Source organism: Castanea sativa, chromosome 4 (assembly GCF_040712315.1).
Source record: "Castanea sativa cultivar Marrone di Chiusa Pesio chromosome 4, ASM4071231v1".
Taxonomy (NCBI): Eukaryota; Viridiplantae; Streptophyta; class Magnoliopsida; order Fagales; family Fagaceae; genus Castanea; species Castanea sativa.
The window spans coordinates 29,261,850-29,282,088 of NC_134016.1; the positions used below are offsets into that span (position 1 = coordinate 29,261,850).

The 20,239-nt window shown below is 33.7% G+C and overlaps 1 protein-coding gene across 1 annotated transcript; it reads left to right on the forward strand.

The window, feature by feature from the left end:
• Positions 1-11,852: 11,852 nt before the first annotated feature.
• Positions 11,853-16,259, forward strand: LOC142632097 (cysteine-rich receptor-like protein kinase 44). Its single transcript, XM_075806517.1, has 5 exons — positions 11,853-12,262; positions 12,554-12,764; positions 13,522-13,759; positions 13,906-14,056; positions 15,706-16,259. The coding sequence occupies exons 1-5, from the start codon at positions 12,044-12,046 to the stop codon at positions 16,072-16,074; spliced, it is 1,188 nt and encodes a 395-aa protein (XP_075662632.1). The 5' UTR covers positions 11,853-12,043; the 3' UTR covers positions 16,075-16,259.
• The last annotated feature ends 3,980 nt before the right edge of the window (positions 16,260-20,239 follow it).

Genomic DNA, 20,239 nt, shown 5'->3' on the forward strand with positions numbered 1-20,239 from the left:
GTCATGAAAGGAGAAAATAGTAAAATAGCTTTAAGTTTCAAACAATATAATTAGCAGTTACTGATTACAAACTATATATTTTACTAGCATCTCGAGTCTAAAAGACTCGATTTTGGGGCTATAAATCGAGTCTTTAATGCTCGATTTTTATGGTTTAATTCTGTCTGATGTGGCATATTTTCCACGTGGCATCTAGTTGAAAATCGAGACTTAGAAACTCGATTTATGTCTTATATCTTTCCCTATCTTCTTCTTATTTTTCCCATTTTCTGCGTTTCACTCCGGTCTTTCTTCCTCACTACTCTCAATCTGCTTCTTTTTTCTCATTGCTTCTTTCTTCCTCCTCCTCCTCCTGCATGCCCAGCCGCCGCCGACCCACGCGGACCCAGGCCGGCGAGCCCAGGTCGCGCGACCCAGGCCGGCGCGCCCCAGGTCGCGCGACCCCGGCCGGCGAGACCCAGGCAGCCGTGGATCTGGGGCAATGGTTTTTTTTTTTTTTTTTTGTGCGTGCTGGGTTCTGTTCAGTCTTGATCTTCACATGGTGGTGGATGAATTTTGATGGTTGTTGTGGATTTTGATGGTTGTGGATTTCAGATGGCAAAAGACTTAGATTTTTTTATTTATTTTGGGTTTGTAAATCGAGTCTTAGAGACTCGATTTCCAGGTAGTTGCCACGTGAAAAATATGCCACATCAGACAGAATTAAACCATAAAAATCGAGCATTAAAAACTCGATTTATAGCCTCAAAATCGAGTCTTTTAGACTCGAGATGCTAGTAAAATATATAGTTTGTAATCAGTAACTGCTAATTATATTGTTTGAAACTTAAAGCTATTTTACTATTTTCTCCGTCGTGAAATAATAACTCGGTAAGTTCGAGGTCGAATCCACAAGGAAAAAGGAATTGATTAGCAAACCACAAGAGAATAAAACCAAAATAATAAAGTTTAATTGAAGAGATTTTTGATGGTTTAGTAAATTTAATTTAAATTGAGAGAAAATAACAATATATTAAGGCACTAAAGTTTAAGGATCCACACACAACACATCTATTGGTAGTTTTAACAATATTTATTTTATACCTCAACTAAAATTCATATGAAAGATGATCTTAGTCAGATGATTTAACAATAAAAACTTAAGAATTAATTGTCTAAGGTAGTTTTATGAAATTGATTTATTTTAGGCAAAACAAAATTATTGAATTAGTTCGCAAGGAATACTAAGCATTTAACGTGCTCGGAGTCTATGATAAATCAAAGGATTATAAAAAACTAAACACTTTTCTAGATGAGTAAAACAATCAACAACATAATAACATAAGCATTAAAACCAATAAATAATTGTTAAGAACATACTAATAAACAGTTGGGTTTCACCCCTTGCCTTAGCAAGACTTCTAGCAAGCCATAATATAAATAAAACTCTAAAAACTATAAAGAAATGTTAAAAAGTCCTAAAATATGTTCTACAGCAGCTCTCTTCCTGAATTTCGTCCTAAAGAGCCTTTAAATAGGTCAAGGAATCTCATTACAAGTTGAATTCCCGTTTGGAGACAATTTCAGATTTTTAGGCTTCACTTAACCAACGTTTTCGGCCCATTTAAATTTGGAATTAGGACTTTTGGTAAACTACAAAGTTTTAGCCCTTTAAGTTATCTTTCCAGCTCAACTTGAAACATCTCGATTAGACATCTGAGTCAAAAGTTATGCTCCAAATACTAACTAGTGCACAAGCTGGAATCCCAATCTGAATTGGACTTGGATTTGGTGCAAATTTTCTTTGATTCCTTGCTCAAATTGGACTTGAATTTAATTGGGTTGGCCTTCTTTGACTTCATCATGACCCTTGTAAGAGTAAAGTCCATTTGCTTTCTTCTTTGCACAAATCCACTTATTTAATTTCATTATCCTAAAGATAAATTCACGCATTAAAATTCAATTAAGCACAAAATTGATTATTTATCATTATTCCAAAACCAACTATAAAATGCATGAATTAACTCAAAATAAGTATGATAATACTTTTTAATAATGATATAAATATGCAAAATTAAGCTATTATTAGCCACCAACCACAACTCTCCCCATAAAATTTCTTTGAAATCCTAGAAAAATTCTTAACAAGATACAATCCCCATACACCCTTTCATCTTCAATCTCAAGCCAAAAGCCAAAACTCCACTATAAACAACAATCAAAACCCACATCAACCATGGTGATTGGAATCCACTAGCACACCAAACGCAAACCAAGGCCACCAACATGACCCACCACCCACGATCAAGGCCACCACACGGTCCACACCAAAATGCAACCCACAACCTACGGCATGACCCACTAATCCAACCACCGCATCCCAATCAATGACCCACCGCCACTACGACAACCCACAAATAGATCGGAACCCACCAACCCAAATACTAGAACTCGCTCAGAGAAAGGCACAATAGAGAGTGAGAGGTTTGAGATGTGAGATGAGAGAGAGGGACAAGAAGGAGAGAGAGGAGAGAGAGAGAGAGATGGAAGTAGCAAGTAGAGAAAAGCTCAGAAATTAGGGTAAGGAAAATTACCCCCACTCCGTGATTATTTTTATTACGGCAAAGAGATTCAGAGATGGAGAGAAAAATATGTGCCGGAGACTAGTCTTTCTCAAACACTATTACCAATAAATTTTTTAATTTTGTTTTATAAGTTTCCTGTTAAATATGATTTAGGGTTTTGTTTGGGAGTCTTTTTAAACACAAATTGATGGGTTTGGAGCCCATTGTTAATTTCAATAAAAAAATCTATCTTAATGTTAAGATAGTTTTAAATTTGTGGTTCAGAGTAGTTTTTCCTGTTGTGTAGTTTCTTTTTCTCCTTCATGCTGTATAGTTTCTTCTCCTGCTTTTTTGTTTTTCCTTCCCTGCAACAACAAAGGTTCCATTCTTACATTGTTTACGCCTTATTACTTCTATATCGTTCATTCATGTTAAGATTCCGTCTTCCTAATTAATTTTTGATTTATTATTTCCATTCTTTTTCTCCAATTGCAGTATACCATGTTTTTATGCCAAACATTGGGTCTTATGCCAAAAAAATTATTGAATCAAGGTTAAAGGTAACCTGATTTCCCATTTTATTTTTCTAATTTTTTGGGTTCTGTTTTGTCGATTATTGTCATTTGGCTAGAATGTTTTTCCCTGTTTGGTAGTTTTTTTGTAAGATTTTGTTTTTCTTTTCGTTTGCCCCTTAAATTTGAAATCATTTAATTCTATCATAAAAAATGCTTCAAAATTATGCATCAAGTTCATTTCTTCGTACCATTTTCTTATTTACTTAATTTTTTGTTTTATTTCAGATTGTGAGAGTTTAAATGTTCTTTATCTAGGTTATGGTTTTGTATTGTTGGAGGATTTGTTTCAGTTTCTTTATGCCATCTTTTTCATTCAATTTTAATTTTTGTCAGAGGATAGTCCGAGCATCCTAAGACTCTTATATCAACATGAATTGCAAGTGCTACAATATATGTGCTTCCAATTTTGAATCCAACTATAATTCTTTCCTAATGTTGGTTGCTAAATTTCGGTTATAGAGATAGGGTTTTTTAGGTTGATTCTTGCTTACATCTCTCTTTGTTGATGTCATTTTTATTCCATCTTTTCATTTGCCTCTTTGTTAGTTTGTTGCTCTGTTCAATGTAGCCTTATTTTGGGAATACTTGAATGATTGAAAATAAAGACTGCCATGAGTATTCATATTGGTAGGTGCTACATTAAAAAGCTGCTAATTTTAAGTTAATGAATCTAAGTCCTAATTTTAAGTAATGACTGTTATTGTCTGATCTTTGCAGGATATCGCCAACTTTTAGAAAACTAAATATCAAGAAAGCTATTAATCTGTTGTGGTTGGTCTTTCACTTTTTTCCTTTTTAAAGTCCAAGTTGTTGTTTCTATAAATAAAAAAATAAAAAAAAATAAAAAGCCCAAGTTGTTCAATTCTCTACATGTCCACCAAGTTTCTTTTCTTTTCCTTATCTCGTGCTTCTTAATGAAGTTTAGGTGAATACCCAGTTGCTTATTTTGGATTTTGAATTTTTATTCAGCTTCCTTTGCATTAGAATCAGTAAGTAAAGGTATTTCTTTGGTGTATTTGTAAATTTGTAATGTAAGCCTACTGTGGGAATTTGATTGGGCTTCTGATTTTGTTGGGTTCATTTGGTTGATGATATTGGTGGATATATGCCAATATTTTGTGTCATATTTCTACTTTTTATAGGGAAAGATACTATCTTCAAGTTCTTTTAAGCTTTATATTATGTTGGTTGTTGTATTAAGTTGGTCTGAATTTTGATAATTAACCATATTAACAGTGGTAGTTAAGGTGTTTGAGGTCCAAAATATTACAAGTATTGAAATCGAAAACTAATGAGCTCTCAAGGATAGAAAAGGAACAATCTGTGAGCCAAGGCCCATTTAAAGTGGATAAAAGGAAGCCCAAGCTCATGAACGGGTAAGCCTTGGGCCTTAGAGAAGAAAGAAAAAAGTCGAGGAAGCTTGGCCCAACCTCTATGAGAAGAACCCCTAAGGAGCCCATAAAGAGACTGGACCAGCATACTGAGGAGCTGACAGAACCAAGGAGGGGATCCTCGAGAAGTGCAGGAAAGAATCAACTGGGAGTTGGACAATTTAGAGAAGCATGCTCATGGGCACAAGGAATGAAGAAAGACATGTCCCATCGGCCACGTACATCTTAGAAAAAAATACTTTGGAAACAAACGATGACTTAGAAACTAGTACCTATGAAGAGAAGCCTGGTACCTTGAGAAGAGCATCAAGGTGAACTATGAAGGAAGGTGGCTGGAGATCTTTCGGCCTGACAAGGGGGAATCTGCCTATTTAGAGAAAAAAGACAAAGGATGAGGTAGCCAAAAGGAGGGTTCTGAAAAGCCTCTCTAGAAACCTTGGAAAAAGAGATTAAAAATCAGCCCCTAGGATCTCCCAAAAGAGGAAGGTTAGTTGGGGACTTTTTGGAGGGAAACCTCAAAAGAAGAATATAGTGAGAAAATAAAGAAATGACCAGTCGCCAATGTTGTTGACACAACATTGGTTCTGGTACCCAAGACAGCAAATGGAGGGAATTAATGGTACACCAAAAACCCTAGAAAGGTACTATAAAAGGGGATCAAGCCATTAGCAAAATTCATTTAGCTATAAGGAATTAGAGCATAAAGACCCTCTAAAAAACTCCTTTAAATCTCAGAAAAATAGGAAAATGGAAAAACATTGTGAGGGATCCTGAGACAAGCACTAGAGAATACACTTGGATTCAAGGAGATTCAAACCTCACAAGTCTTGGAAGTCTATAAAGAGCTATCCAAGTCTGTGACTTTTGAACTTATTTGAACCTTGTGACACATCTCAGTGAAAAGAAGAGTCCAATGTACTAAAACTCAATATAATGAAATATCATTTTATTTTCTGAGGATCCTAGACGTCATTATTTACTTTTTCTTTATTTCTTTATTGTTCCTCAGCCATTTACTTTATAATATGTATATATTTGCGTATATGAATATGTATGTGTTATAGGATTCATGTTTTGTGCACAACTTGGTTCGTAATCAACCCAATATAGTTATGGTGAACCAAGCCCAGTCCATCATATAACAAGTATAAAGCTCAGGATCTTTGTTTCTACTTGGGCCTGGGTACTGTCCAAAATAAGAACCCATAAGGTGTTACATGTGTTTTATGTAGTTTAGCATCTTAAAAGTATGTTTTTGGAGTTGCAATATCATTCATATTTTGCATTGGTTCTGCTTTTAGCAGGACGATAGTATCTTGACATTCTTTGGAGCTTCATATTATATTGGTTGCTGTATTTAGTTAGTTTAATTTTTATTGATTTTTTAAGGTCAATCTTTGTTTTTTTTTAAAATATATCAGTGAACATGTTGCGAATGAATTACGGTTTGGGGGTATATATGATGAGGACTACATTAATGACTTTTCCATGTAGATTTGCAATAAATTTAGATTATCATCACTTCTTTGACATCCTAATCTTTCTAATAATGACAACAATGCTGGCAAGTGGCAATGCAACTATTGCTCAACCCAAAATTCAATGGAATGGTAGTTTTTTGCATTGTCAAAGTCTTTTTTGTAGATGGGATGGTAGTTTTATTTATACCATTGATAATTATGTTATGTTTACTAAGATGTTTCTATGGTATTCTATTCTATTTTACTTTCATTGGTTATTTCAATCCAACAGATTTGGGAACTCTCTTGACACCATTATTCATATGGGAAGAACACCTTAATAACTTCTTCATTCTTTGCAGGTGCTTGCAATTTTTTTTCTCCATATTTGTAGCTGAACTTGATTAAGCAGGGGTTACATATGATTCTTTGTTTATTGTTTATTTTTTCCTTTTTTTTGGTTGTAATAAGCTTAATATAATTACTGCATTGACGTGTTTTTTCTTCTTTGTTCTTTCTTATGTTGTTTTTTCTCTCCAAAAGAATGTACTACTATATTTTTTTTTATTATAATCAATGTACTATTATATATGTAGTATGTTAGTTGGATAATTTAAATATTTTGTTATGCTTGGCTAAATGAGTTTTTTTTTTTTTTGGGTCTCAATTTTTATAATTTTTAGTTGTAAGTTCCTCAGGGCACAAGTTTCTTAGGGATTTTGTGCACGATAAATCTCTCTATTTCTCTTAATTTTGCTTATTTTTATAGAGTTTACCCAAAAAAAAATTTTAATGTGAAGAGTTTTGATTTTGTTAATATTTTTAATTTTGAGTAAGTTATTGGGGTTTTAGAACATACATTTTGTAGTTAGATTAGTATGTCAAATCCGGTGAATTTTGGGAAATGTAATAGTGTGAAAATTTTAGAAACTTTTACTATCTAAAAAGCCATGAACAACATGAGTCCAACACGAAGGCCATGAACATCCAGGTAGTCTCTTGGCATGTTTTTGTTTCAATTCTTTTCCTTCCCCTGATATAATTTTGCTGTTTAATTTTATGTATAGATTTCAATGCAACTAACATCAATTCAATACACAAGCATGAAGGTGAAAATGAGAGTTCTTGATGCTCTTTTTTAAAGTTCTCTCTAATTTATTAATTTGTGTTGCTTAGTGTTTCAATTTTGAGGACTCAGTGACAAACTAATGTTGTATTTGTACTACTATTTTACTTGTGGGGAAAATTTGATAAGCTTTCTATGTTTTTATTTTGTAGTTCGTATTGTTCTGCTGGATGTGAATGGTGATGTGGGGGACTTATACAAAGATGATGAGCTACCGTCTTCAATCTCAAGGTTTTTGTTTATCCTTTATATTAAGTTGTAAATGCATGATAGTTTCTTTGAAATCTTATATAAATTCTATTTATAATAAAGAAAATCCTATTAATTTTTTTTTCTCTGACTTGTTGAATCAAACATGCATCCAAATTCTATTTTAAATGGAAATAATGCAATTGAAGATTATTTACTTTTTTTTTTTTTTGCTAGACTAGAAACAAATGTTTACATTGAATTGTGTATTTGATGGCGCACTCCCCCACATAGATAGTGTGGAAGAAAACCAAAAATTAGAGTTCTATGGAGTTCTTGAAAACTTGCTCAATTTATGATTAGGAGTTCTATGATGATTGCATGTAATTCATTATAGAACATGGTGGAAAAATTGGATCTAAAGGAAAGATGAAACATTTTGGTCAAGAGCAAGTGTCACAAGTGTCTCAAAGGCTATTACTAGCACATGTTGACAAGTTTGGGGTTAGATGGTTGACATAGAAGTTTCTGTGGAAGTCTTCTCTCAGTTGCTAAGCTGTCATGTATGTAAATTAGGCTACCTATTGAATTTTTTTTTTTTTTTGTAAGTTAGGCTAGATATTGACAGTTCTTGCTAAATGCTATATTTACAAAAAAGTTATGTTTAGCTACTAAACTACTTGAGATGTTCCTTAAAATTTTGGGATATAAGTTAATAAGAAACGACTTTTACATTGTGCTTTCAGATACAATCTTTATTCAACTTTGATGTTGGTTTTCATTCCCTTTTAGTTTTTATAGAGGAATAGGAACACAAAATTTGTATATTAATGTTCAAGCTCATTTTTTCTTTGATTAACAAAAAAAAAAAAAAAAAATTCTTGAAATTTTTTCTGAATTTTGTCGTGCATTGCACAAGTTGACGACTAGTAACACAAATGGAGGAAACAATGAGAGAAGGAGGTAGGCCTTCAGAGTTGAAGAAATGTGACAATAACCCTCTGTTGCTTCTCAAAAAAAAAATTACCCATCTCCTCAAGGCCATACCAAGCGGGTAGAGAAGGCCCCCCCTGCTTCCATCATTTCCCTCCAATCAGTAACTTAATTCAACAAATTGGAAACCAAATACAACGACATATCCAAGAATAAAAAAGATTAACATGAAAACTCAAGATGTATCTTTAAACATTAAAATCCTTTTGGAGAAAAGATTTAAAAAGACCAAAAGTGGGACGATTTATAAGACCCATATGGTTCTCAAATGCTACATTGGATCTAGGAAGTGTAACAAAGCAGTATCATTTCTTGTAGAGAGATAATAGAATAGAGGAATTGTAAAGTCCAAACGCCTAGAAGAAGGAACTTCAAAGAGTAAGTTAAATTTTTTTTTTTTTTTTTAAAAAGCAGAAAAATTGAAAACCCACCAATGGTTCCTTTGTTGGGTTTACTATGAAAATACTACACCTTTTAATGTGGAAATGCTCGATGAGGATTAACTTTAAATGTAGAAATTTACAGTAAATGTTTAAAGGTGTGGAAGTTCACAATAAATTTTGAAAAATAAATTTTGAATGTGGAAATTCACAGAATACTCGGTAGATCTTTAAATTTTAAAGGTAAATCACACATTTGGTACCACACCTTCAGGTACTAGAGGTGAATTTTGCCGAGAAAAGAAATGCAGCGATAAAAAAAAAAAAGGAGATGAAAGAGAGAGTGATTGGCTTTGGGTTCTCATTGATTTTTCTCTCAGTCTCTTCATCCCTCATGCGATCTAGGCTTTACAGCGAGACAAATTTTTGGGTCTAAGATGAAATAATGGATGGAGTTAAATTTTTGCCTAACGTTCTAAGTCACAAAGATGTTTTGTGTTCTATTGCAGTTCTTGAGCCAAGTTTGTAAACTTTTACAGAACCTTACTTTTAGATCTTATTTTCTTTTGTTTTTTTTTAAGGTATTTTTTTTGTTTTGGGAGGAAAGAGATATAAAAAGTAAATAAAAATACATATTTATCTTTGTTTTTAAAGAGGTGGATTATGGAAGAAAAATGGATTGAAACTCAGGTAGGCGGAGTGACATTTCTCAAATTAAATATAAGCAATATGAATTTAGATCAAACAAGGAAAAATTTCACCATGTTACCGGTGCATATTTCCTCTCTCTCACAGTGTGGGGTCCACTCCCTTGTGAGAGAGAGGAAATATGCACTGGTAACATGTAATAACTTCTCTCAAACAAGAAGTTGGTTTCCGTACTTTCCATTGTAATAAAGAAAAGTTTAGGTAAGGTAGTACTAGTCCATGTGCTTAATAAATGCTCTAAATTACCGTGTCAAACACGAGAAGTTGTCTACTCTTCATCCCGAATGTGATGAACAAAACGTTCCAAATGTCAAAAACACTTGTAAAAAGTTGAGTTTTGATTTCTTCTTTTGTAAGGTCCATCTCTTGTGAGAGAGAGGAAACATGCACCAATAACATGTAATAACTTCTCTCAAACAAGAAGTTGGTTTCCATACTTTCCATTGTAATAAAGAAAAATTTAGGTAAGGTGGTACTAGTCCACGCGCTTAATGAATGCTCTAAATTACAATGTCAAACACGATAAATTGTCTACTCTTCGTTCCCAATGTGACGAACAAAACGTTCCAAATGTCAAAAGCACCTGTAAAAGGTTGAGTTTTGATTTGTTCTTATAGAAGAGATCGTTTAGACAAATTACATTCAAGCAAGTATCCAACTGCTAATCACAATTAATTCAATCACGGAATCTAACAGAAACGTGTAGCCATCATTCCCACACATACGTTGATACATGCAGCTCCTTTATGCAGAGAAGACTTTTAAATTTTGGTCAAATGGAGTTTTTCTTTTGTTTACATCGATTGATTAGACATGGGTTTGAAATTTCATTTGCACTTCTTTTTGTATGGACTTGCATTCACCACGATGTTTCCAGCTTTGCTGTCTGGTGCGGCAACCTCTTATTGTTTATTGAGAAAGTATTTCTTTTTGACTTGACCACAGAACGATGATGTGGACAAGTATATTTTACTTGACCTTTTTTTTTTTCATTGCGATGAGATGACTATATTTGAATTGGTCTCCTCTAGTCAATAAAATAAAATAAAAATCAGTATTACCAATTATTTTATTTGAAGCACTCACATTCAGTGTACCATTATTTTTAAAGAAGTATACAAATTTGTTTCCGAGGTTTCTCTTTAAACTATGGAAGTTTTAAGTGTAATTAATATTATTTTATTGAATTGTATTTGGGTCTTAATTTTTTTAGTTTAGTTTAACACAAAATCTCATATGACTTTTGTTTCATGTCAAAATTTAGAGTCGCATTTTCCAGTTATGTTTCACAATGGAAAAAGTTTGAAAAAATGACAATAATAACATTTTTACAATTAATCATAAATGATAGGTTATTACATTGATGAATTCGAATTTAAAACTTGTAATAACCTGTTATCTAGGATTAGTTGTGAATATGTTGTGAGTGTAGCACTTCTCAAAAAGTTTAATTTTAAACCAATTTAAAGGTCTGTTTGGATAGAACTTATTGTTGAAAATTGAAAATTGAAACTGAAAATACTGTAGTAAAATAATTTTTAAATATGTGAATAGTATTATGGGACCCATTTTTAATATTTTTTGTTCTGAATAAAGTGCTTGTAGGTCCTATGAACAGTACTAAACAGTACAATTTGTTGGGTAAAAGCTGAAACTCCTGAAAAAAAAAAAGTGAAAAGGGTTGAAAAGTCAAACATATACGACTACTGTTCATAAACAATAGCATGAACAGTAAAATCCATCCTTGACACAAGCAGGAAAAAAAAGAAGAAAACGTGAAAACGCTAAACACAGTAAAATTAATCCGTATTCAAACGAATACTAAAACTATTTTCTTTCAAGCTATTATATGTCGATTAAAGAAATCATTCATATATAATTCTAGTCCACATAATACTTATTTTAACGAGCCATATAATTTATTTAAATATTGCACTTACGCAATGATTATAATGAAATAGCTTAACAACAGATTATATCTAAACTCTGTCTCATCCCAAAACTCTAAGAGTCAAGTGTTATACAAATGACTGGTTTTAATGTAAAATAATGTTAGCCATAGTTTATATCTAACCAATGTCTTTTTTTTTTTTTTTTTTTTGCACCAAGACATACTAAGATGCAAACGAACACACGTATCTAAAATTGGACACGTGCTAAAAAGGCACTCAACACCAACTTCACCCACTGCTGAAAATACAAATTAAAAATAGTGAAATCTCTTATTATAAGTATTTATCGACACCATTTTCTTTCTTCCAGCTTGGCCTTAGAAAACTCTGTACTTTTTCACTACCCAATTATAACGACAAGGTTGAATGTTATATACACCTTCCCCAAACTACCCTTCACCAAAGAGTAAAAACTAAAAACTCGAGTCTTTTGACCCAAAAAAAAAAGCCCAAAAATGTAAATATATACTCCAAAACCCAACAACATCACACAAAGTGAAAACTCAACACTCAATTTATTATCCTACGAAAAAACAAAAAAACACTCAATTCATTACAGATAGAACCATTAAACCAAAACAGACGTACTCATTGCGGACAACAACTGTTGGGTCTCTTCCTTGCAAAAAAGTCCTATCCGTACAACCCAGAAGAAAGATTAGCGAGCAAAGCTGGAAGAGTGTTGTGTTGTTGTCCATTTATTTAGTGATTATCGCCTTACCATTAATGCTTGCTTTGATGAGGTTTCTGTCCAACCTCTGCTCCTGCTTGCTAAAGAGATTCAAACGCGGCGGCGGCGGCAGAGGCGGCGCCGCAGACGATCCTGAAGACGAAGTTATCGACTCCTTTGATATCTTCTTCGAGCTCCGCGCTCTCCAAATCGCCACCAATTTCTTCTCCGAGATCAATAAGCTCGGACACGGTGGCTTTGGTCCTGTCTACAAGGTATCTTAAACTCTCCTTTTTTTAAAAAAAAAAAAAATTATAAAAAATTAAACCAAATTACGAAATTATCCTCGAAAATTTCAGAAATTTGTGTGAGTTCTTAAGAGTTTAATTGGACAATTGGAAAAAAAAAAAAGAAATAAAATTGAAATGTAATTAAAAAATAATTTATATACCTATAAAAAAAGTTTCAGCTTTTTATATTAATATTATTAATTAATTAGTGTTGTGTTAATTTTGGGGACTGTTATTAATTGGTTAATGATGATTATGGAAACAAAAAATATACAGGGATTGATGCCAAATGGTCAAGAAGTAGCAGTGAAGAAGCTATCTTTAGAATCAAGACAAGGGAGGAGAGAATTCACTAATGAGGTGAAACTGTTACTCAAACTTCAGCACAAGAATTTGGTCACATTATTTGGATGTTGTGCTGAAGGGCCTGAGAAAATGCTTATTTACGAATACCTGCCTAACAAAAGCCTCGATTACTTTCTATTCGGTAAAAACTTTCCCATCTTTTTTTAATAATTTAATTGTTGTGAGTTATATAGAGGTGTGCAATGCCAAGTGCCTTACATCAAAAACCGACAGGTCGCTGGAGTTTTGTGTAATGGGTACGACCAATTGTTATAAATCATAACAAGTGGGGGAGGGGCATTCGTTATTCGTGTATAGGAGACCAAACAATAGTCACAATACTACCGAGTTACAAGGTTCTTTGCTATTGGGGGCTTTATACATGTTGCCAACTGACTTTTGTATAAATAAAATATTGCCACATTATTTGGAATTAATATACTCTAGAGTTTTTAGGGTAACGTCAACATGGAATTCTTGAAATCCTATCCATTCATTTTTGAAATGAGCGAACTGGATTTTTCCACATCAACAATAATTTAAATAGATACTAAATTTGTAATAGTCTTTTTTTTTTTTCCTATCAAATGTTGATGACTTGGTATAATAAGCCAATCATTTTAAAATGAATAAATAGGATTTTAAGAACTTTGTGGTGGAGTTATAATAAGAACTCTAGAGGATCTTAATACCATTATTTGACAAAACTATCATGAATGTGATGGTTTTATTAGTGTTTGTTTTGGGGAGTGGGGGAGCAATAATTGTTTTATGCATCTACAGCTATGGGATTCACACGCTTTGAGAGGAAGGATGTGTATATAGTATACATGAAAAATCTTCTCTTGGGGGAGAGGGTATAAGGAGATTAAAACTGATGGGATTTTTATTTTTTTCAGATAAAGAGAAGTCTGCATCCCTGGATTGGCCAACAAGATTTCGAATAGTAACAGGCATTACGCGAGGCCTTCAATACCTACATGAAGAGGCCCCATTAAGGATAATTCATAGAGACATCAAAGCTAGTAATATATTGTTGGATGAGCATTTGAATCCAAAAATTTCAGATTTTGGCTTGGCAAGGCTCTTTCCTGGGGATGACACCCATGTAAATACGTTTAGGATATCTGGTACTCAGTGAGTGGTTCTTTCGTCAACTTCACCTATTTGTGTTTGTTCTTAATTAGTTGTTTTCACTGCTTCAAGTGATATTAGTCTATCTTAAGAACTATTTTTGGGGTTAGTAGCTAATAAAATGATAAAAAAAATGTTGTTGAATGCAGTGGTTACATGGCCCCTGAATATGCAATGCATGGATATTTGTCTGTCAAGACAGATGTTTTCAGTTATGGAGTTTTGGTGTTAGAGATTGTTAGTGGGAGAAAGAACAATGACACAAAGCTTAGTTCAGAGAAACAAGATCTCCTGAACTATGTAAGTTACTTTATCTGAAACCTCAATCTTGTAATGAATGATGGTTGCTACATGTAATGCTCATCTCTCTGAATGCCAGCCTAAAAGATTTATATACAATGAAATTTGCATTAACTGATTGAGTCATTGTTGTTATATTCTTGCATGTCTTATCATCCTTTGAGAATCAGAGAATCGAAACCCATATATTACAACGTACTCCAATAAATTGAAGATACATCTATTAAGGAAGAAAAAGAAATCTAATTAAAGGTTCTTTTTTGTAAGGGTAACCTTCTGTTCCAGATAATTGAGTATTAATGCAAATATTAGCATCATTACTGAATATTTTCTAGCATTTGTACCTCCCAAACATGCTACTTATTTACTATAATTCTTCTTTAACCCTTCTCTATTAAGTTCCTGACAAAACACACACACAAAAACCACCCTCAATGAGGTTAGGCAATGAGTCACCTGTGACAATTGCTTCTCCTGCCTTGTAGTGGAATCTCCATTTCAATGAGTAATTTGCTATGCCTGAGAAGGTGGATTGATCAAGTTATTCAGCACCCCCCCCCCCCCTTTTTTTTTTCTATCTTTGATAAGTATTGGTTTTTAGCTAGTTTTCTCAAATTCAAGTAGGAGTAATTTAAAATTCATATTTTTTTGCCATTTAACCAATTTGATGGTATCTATGAACAAATTGTGGAGTGTTAAGGCCCTATTTGTTTAGGCATAAAATGCTTTTTGGAAAATATTTTTTATATTTTCCGGTGTTTGGTGCGATTAAAATGTCAGTCAATGTAAAACTTTTCTTTGGACAATGGAAAATTACACAAATGGCAAAAAACGATTTATGCTTTTAAAAGTGTCAACCATTTTCTAAAAAAGGCCTTGGCTTCATCCCCACCACACTAATCCCTTTCCCTCTATGCCGGCACTAGTCCACTACCATCTCATCCTCCATTGCCAAAAGCTGTTGTCACCTGCCCACCTGACCATCATTGGCCATCACCACTAGCAGTAGATAGCCCCTTAGTCATTATTGCAGACTATCGTGGCCACCAACCCCCAGCCACCAGCTGCCACCCAACCCACCTGCTTGCTCGCTTGTTGTCAACAACCAGCCATTATTTGCCAACCTGCTGGCTGCCACTAGCTTGCTCTACGCCACCAATTTGCCAGACACTGCTGTCACCATTGGCCACCGCCCAGTTTCCCTCACCACTGTTAGCGGTTAGCTGAATATGTTGCCACTGCCTCCACTTTCCTCCCCCCAATTGCCATTATTGTCTGAAATTTTGGGCGCAACTAAGCACTTAAAAATATTTTCCGGGTTGCAACCAAACAATAAAAAACAAATAATTTCCACTAAAACAGAAAACATTTTACACTGAAACAGACTGAGTAAGAGTTGTCAATTCCAATATATCCTTATCTCACATATTGAGTTATAAAGTGCTCCCAGAATTGCTTTCTTTTGCATAATGTAGTCATATAGTGCCTTCTCATGAATTTAAATCTAATTAATCAATATTGATCTTCAAGTATATTTAGCAATTTGGATTGGCCTAAAAGCAGAGGTGTTTGTTGCCCACATTGGGAAAGGGGAAAAATGCTCAGTCAATTCATTCAATCCTTTGATTCTTCGTTGCTGTATTTTGCAGACATGGATGCTGTATCAAGCAGGGAGGACATTGGAATTAGTTGACCCAAGCATTGCCAAGTACAATACTGATGAGGCAGCTATGTGCATCCAGCTTGGGCTGTTATGTTGTCAACAAAGTGTTGCAGAAAGGCCTGACATGAATGCAGTTCATCTCATGCTTTCGAGTGATTCATTTACATTGCCCAGACCAGGCAAACCCGGAATTCAAGGTCGTGGGGGACGTTGGACGACTACCAGTACTGCTCTCACTAATACCAATGCTAGTAGCACGCTTACTGGTGCTACCAAGGCTTCTGGAGGCAGTAGTTTTGTTGAGGAATATTCTAGAAATTCTATATCTGTTTCTTCTATTGATGAAGGAAGATGACTGGATTTTATAGATTGTAAAGGGCAATTAGCTTCATTTATATTATGTAAAGTTTTCTTCTTTTTTGGGGCTAAATTTTTTATTCTAATTTAGTGTAGTTTTTGTTTTTGTTTTTTTTTTTATACACAAAACCATTTGCTGTGCTGGTGATAGAGCAAAGATCAAGAGCTTTTATTTTCTGAATCTATAGGTTTTTACGTGATTAAACATTGAATCTCAATTATTGATGAATGATTAGATACTCTGAAGATAATGCATGAATAGTCAATTACCAATTTGTATACCCATCAAAAAAAAAAAAAAATTACCAATTTGTATAGGTTTTGAGCAAATAGTTTGTGAACCTTCAATGTTTTCTGAATGAAATTTGGAATCATGTTTATTCAGATGAATGAATGATTTTATTGAAACCCAGGAGTAATAGGGTTCTATGGATACAACTTTTTGCTTTTGTTGATATAGCTTGTTTTGATTAAAGTAACATCAATTTCACTTGGGTTTATTACTGGCACCACTTTTATTATTCACAACATATCATTTGTTGTAAAACATGTTGTATTCCCATACTTATTGGGATTAACATACAAAGTCCAGGGACAAGCAGCAAAAATGCAGATACAATATCTCATCTCAAAACAAAGTAAAGGACAAAAGCTGCAAGACAAAACAAATGAGCTGACAAGCACTAAACAATCTCATTTACAACTTCAATCTTGGTATACAAATAGAGAATTTCCCCAACTGGAGCAAAGAGCTATATTTTGGACAGATTTCTTCACCTTACAGCAGATTTTGATCCTAGACTTGATGTCCCATCTTTAGTAAGGTCTAGTAATCAATCAAAATTCATAAACTTCATCCAAATTCTTGAGGTAAAGGAGCATTGAAAAAATAGATGCTCTTTGCTATATACTTCTACATATCAAACATAATGTATCCACCTCCACGGTCTTTTGGTTACCAATCTATCCTTACTCCATTCCACTTCAAGATGCTTTGTTCTAAGCCCTTCCCATGGGGTTGCATAAGAGAATTTGCTTGTTTGAGAGGGTAACCAAATAAACAGAATCCTCAAACCCGTCCCCGTTCATCTTTCACAGCTTTCTTCAAAGAATGGAAACTAAAGTCCTTAGACCTATCTAGAAACCAATTCCATATTTCCTCATGAATGACAGTGGAAAGCTTGGCATTCATATCACTTGTAGCATTATATACATCACCCCAAATCGATATATAGGATACAAAGGACGATCACAATGCTAATAATCATGCCACATGAGAATCTACCTCCATCCCCCATTAAATGCTTCAACGCCTTACAAATTACAACTGACCTCAACTAGTCCTTGACAAGATTCTCCAACACAAGAAAATGGCCAAGGTTTGGATAAAGTGTCATGGCTGATTATTTGTGAACCATTTCCTTGTAATGTAATGGTGAAGCCACCATTCATAGAGTATACAAGTGAAGTATACGATGTAAATGTAAACTTATAAGTTTAAGACAAGAATATGTAAGGCAAGTAAAATGTGGTTGAACTAGTACGTTGCCTATGTAAAGTCTAAAAATGATATAGGCCCTTTTTATACCAAAGGCTATCTCACAACTTGGTAAGGGTAACATTCATTGGGTGGAATTAAAAGTATAAAACCTTTTATCTTAAAGAGAATCACTAGCAGTAGGAATCCAACCTCGAATTGATTTAATCTAAGAGGTTTAAAGGATAACAAAAAGTTATTGATACGTGGTAAGTAATAACACTAAATTTTGTGTTTCATTCAAGATGAATTAATGATATTTGTTACATTTAGTAAGATGAACTTTATACTCTTAAAGAAATTCATAAACAAGTACATGTTGTAACAAAGACATAAAGAAGGAACTTTACTTTTATGAAAATAGATGTGGTGCCACTTCTACCAAGAATAAAAGGGTTTTCACTTGTAATTATTCACTAACCTGAGAAGAACACAAGGCCATTATGGTGCTATCAATAGTCGATTCCATGAAGTGTTGTGGACGTTCTCATGTGTGTATTGTTTTTTATTATGAGGCATAAGAGGTTTGGTATAAGCACCAAATCAAAATGTTGCTTTGGAGGATTGGCTCCCACTGCTTACCTACTAGAGAAAACCTCCGGCAAAGAATTGACATGGATTATCCAAGCTGTGTGCTTTTCTGTTCTGCATTTGAGTTTTGTGCCCATTTTACTTTAAATTCCTTGTTGCCAAAGCCATTTGGTTTGTTGACAAATGAGGCATGGAATCTGACCATTGCCCAATAAATTCAAATGAAGACATTATTAATTTGGTGCTAGATCATTTTACCCACCTTTCATGTGCTTATCTTCATAGAGAGGAGGCTTTCATGTGTGCTCACTACATATGATATTCACTATGGATTCAATTTGGAGTTTTAGAAACTGTGTGCATCATAGCATGCATGTGGACATTATGGTTATCACTAACAACATAGAAAACATGGTCAAGGAATATGATTTGGTTATTGACATATTGTTGATGAGGAGACCAAGGCATTTAATAGAGTTAAAGAACCTGAATCACGACAACCGCCACCTATAAGCATAATCAAACATTCAAACTCACCATGGATGCAACTATCATATATCACTTAACTGCCAAGGCAGTGGTGGCAAGAGACAATTACGGTGAAGTCTCAAAGTCTGAGCCAAGTTACATGAGTTGTGCTCTCCTTTGTAGGCCGAGACAGTAGCATTTCTCTAGGCCTTGCAAGTTGCCACTCGAGAGAACTGGTTGCAAGTTGTCATAGATGGTGATGCTAAAACTTGTGTTAGACAGTCTCAATGTAAAGGGTAAACAATCCTTTAGGAAAGTTTAGACTTTTATAGAAAATGAAAAAAGTTATCAAAACATTAATTTTTTTTTCTTTTTCCTATAACATCTTTTTTTAAATAGATTGTTATTCATTATTTTAAAGGCATCCGTTAACATTTTCCTATTTGTAATACCCTAAACGAAGTATGTCTTTATTCATGTATAAGTTTAGTTGGGTTAAGAGAAGTTTTAATGCTCACATAAAACTAAGTTATAGCAAATCCTGCAAGCACATGTCAAGTGGCCATTTGGTTAAAAATTCAATCTCAATAAGAAAGTTTTCATTTAAATATAAGTCTAGATAGATGTTTTCATTTTTGTCGGAGTTGCTGCAACTTTTCCTTTAGGGTGTGTTTGGTTAGGGTGAAAATAGAGAGAATGAAAAATAGGGTGAAAAATGAAATTTTTCACTGTTTGGTTGAGAGGGGGAGGAGGAGAGAAAAGTGGTGGGGCCACAAGTTTTCTCTCCTCCCCCTTCAAAATACAATCTCTCCAAATTGGAGTGAAAAGTGAGAAATTTTTTTTGCCAAAACTACCCCCATTTTTTTTTTCCTTTTGACTTTCCAAAACGTTGGTTTTTTTTTTTTTTTTTCCCTTTCTTTTGTTTGGTCAGGTGGTGGTTCATCTATTCTTTCTTTTTTTCTCTTAATTTTTATTTTTATTATTTTTTAAGAAAAGACTTTTGGATGATTCCTTATACTATTTTTTTGAAATGTCCACTTTCTTCTATACACAATTTTAAAAAAAAAAAAGTATAATGTATTACTTTTTCTTTTATTTAAGAGGGACATGATAGTAAATTTATATAAACCTTATTTTCAACTAAACCAAAAAAAATTTCATCCCTCTACTTTTTCACCCTCTCAATCAAACACAACTGAGAAAAACTAAAAACTTTTCTATCCTCCTACTTTTTCATCCTCCCTCTATTTTCTATCCTCTCACTTTTTTATCCTCCAACCAAACGGACCCTTAATTTATATTATCCCGTTAAAACACTACCAATGGCTACTTGCAAGGAAATAGACCAATTAAAAATGGTTTTCTCATGGGACCTGCCGAATATGATTTGCCACATGACTGCATTAAATTCTGTAAGCGAAGGCATCTAATATATATATATATATATATATATATATATATATATATATATATATATATATGTGAAAGCATAAAAAAGTAAAACACCTTGACCATTTCACATACAGGCATTATCAAGGGACAGTTCACTTGACAAAAGCTGAACTTGCTTATGAGTTGGTCAGCTACAGACTACGGTTGATTTGAGTTGGTTGTCAAACTCTTTTAA

Coding starts and splice junctions, on each gene's coding strand:
- LOC142632097 (XM_075806517.1), top strand. CDS start 12,044: ATGCTTGCTTTGATGAGGTTTCTGTCCAACCTCTGCTCCTGCTTGCTA. Junction 12,765..13,521: donor CCTCGATTACTTTCTATTCG/GTAAAAACTTTC, acceptor TATTTTTTTCAG/ATAAAGAGAAGTCTGCATCC. Junction 14,057..15,705: donor AACAAGATCTCCTGAACTAT/GTAAGTTACTTT, acceptor TGTATTTTGCAG/ACATGGATGCTGTATCAAGC.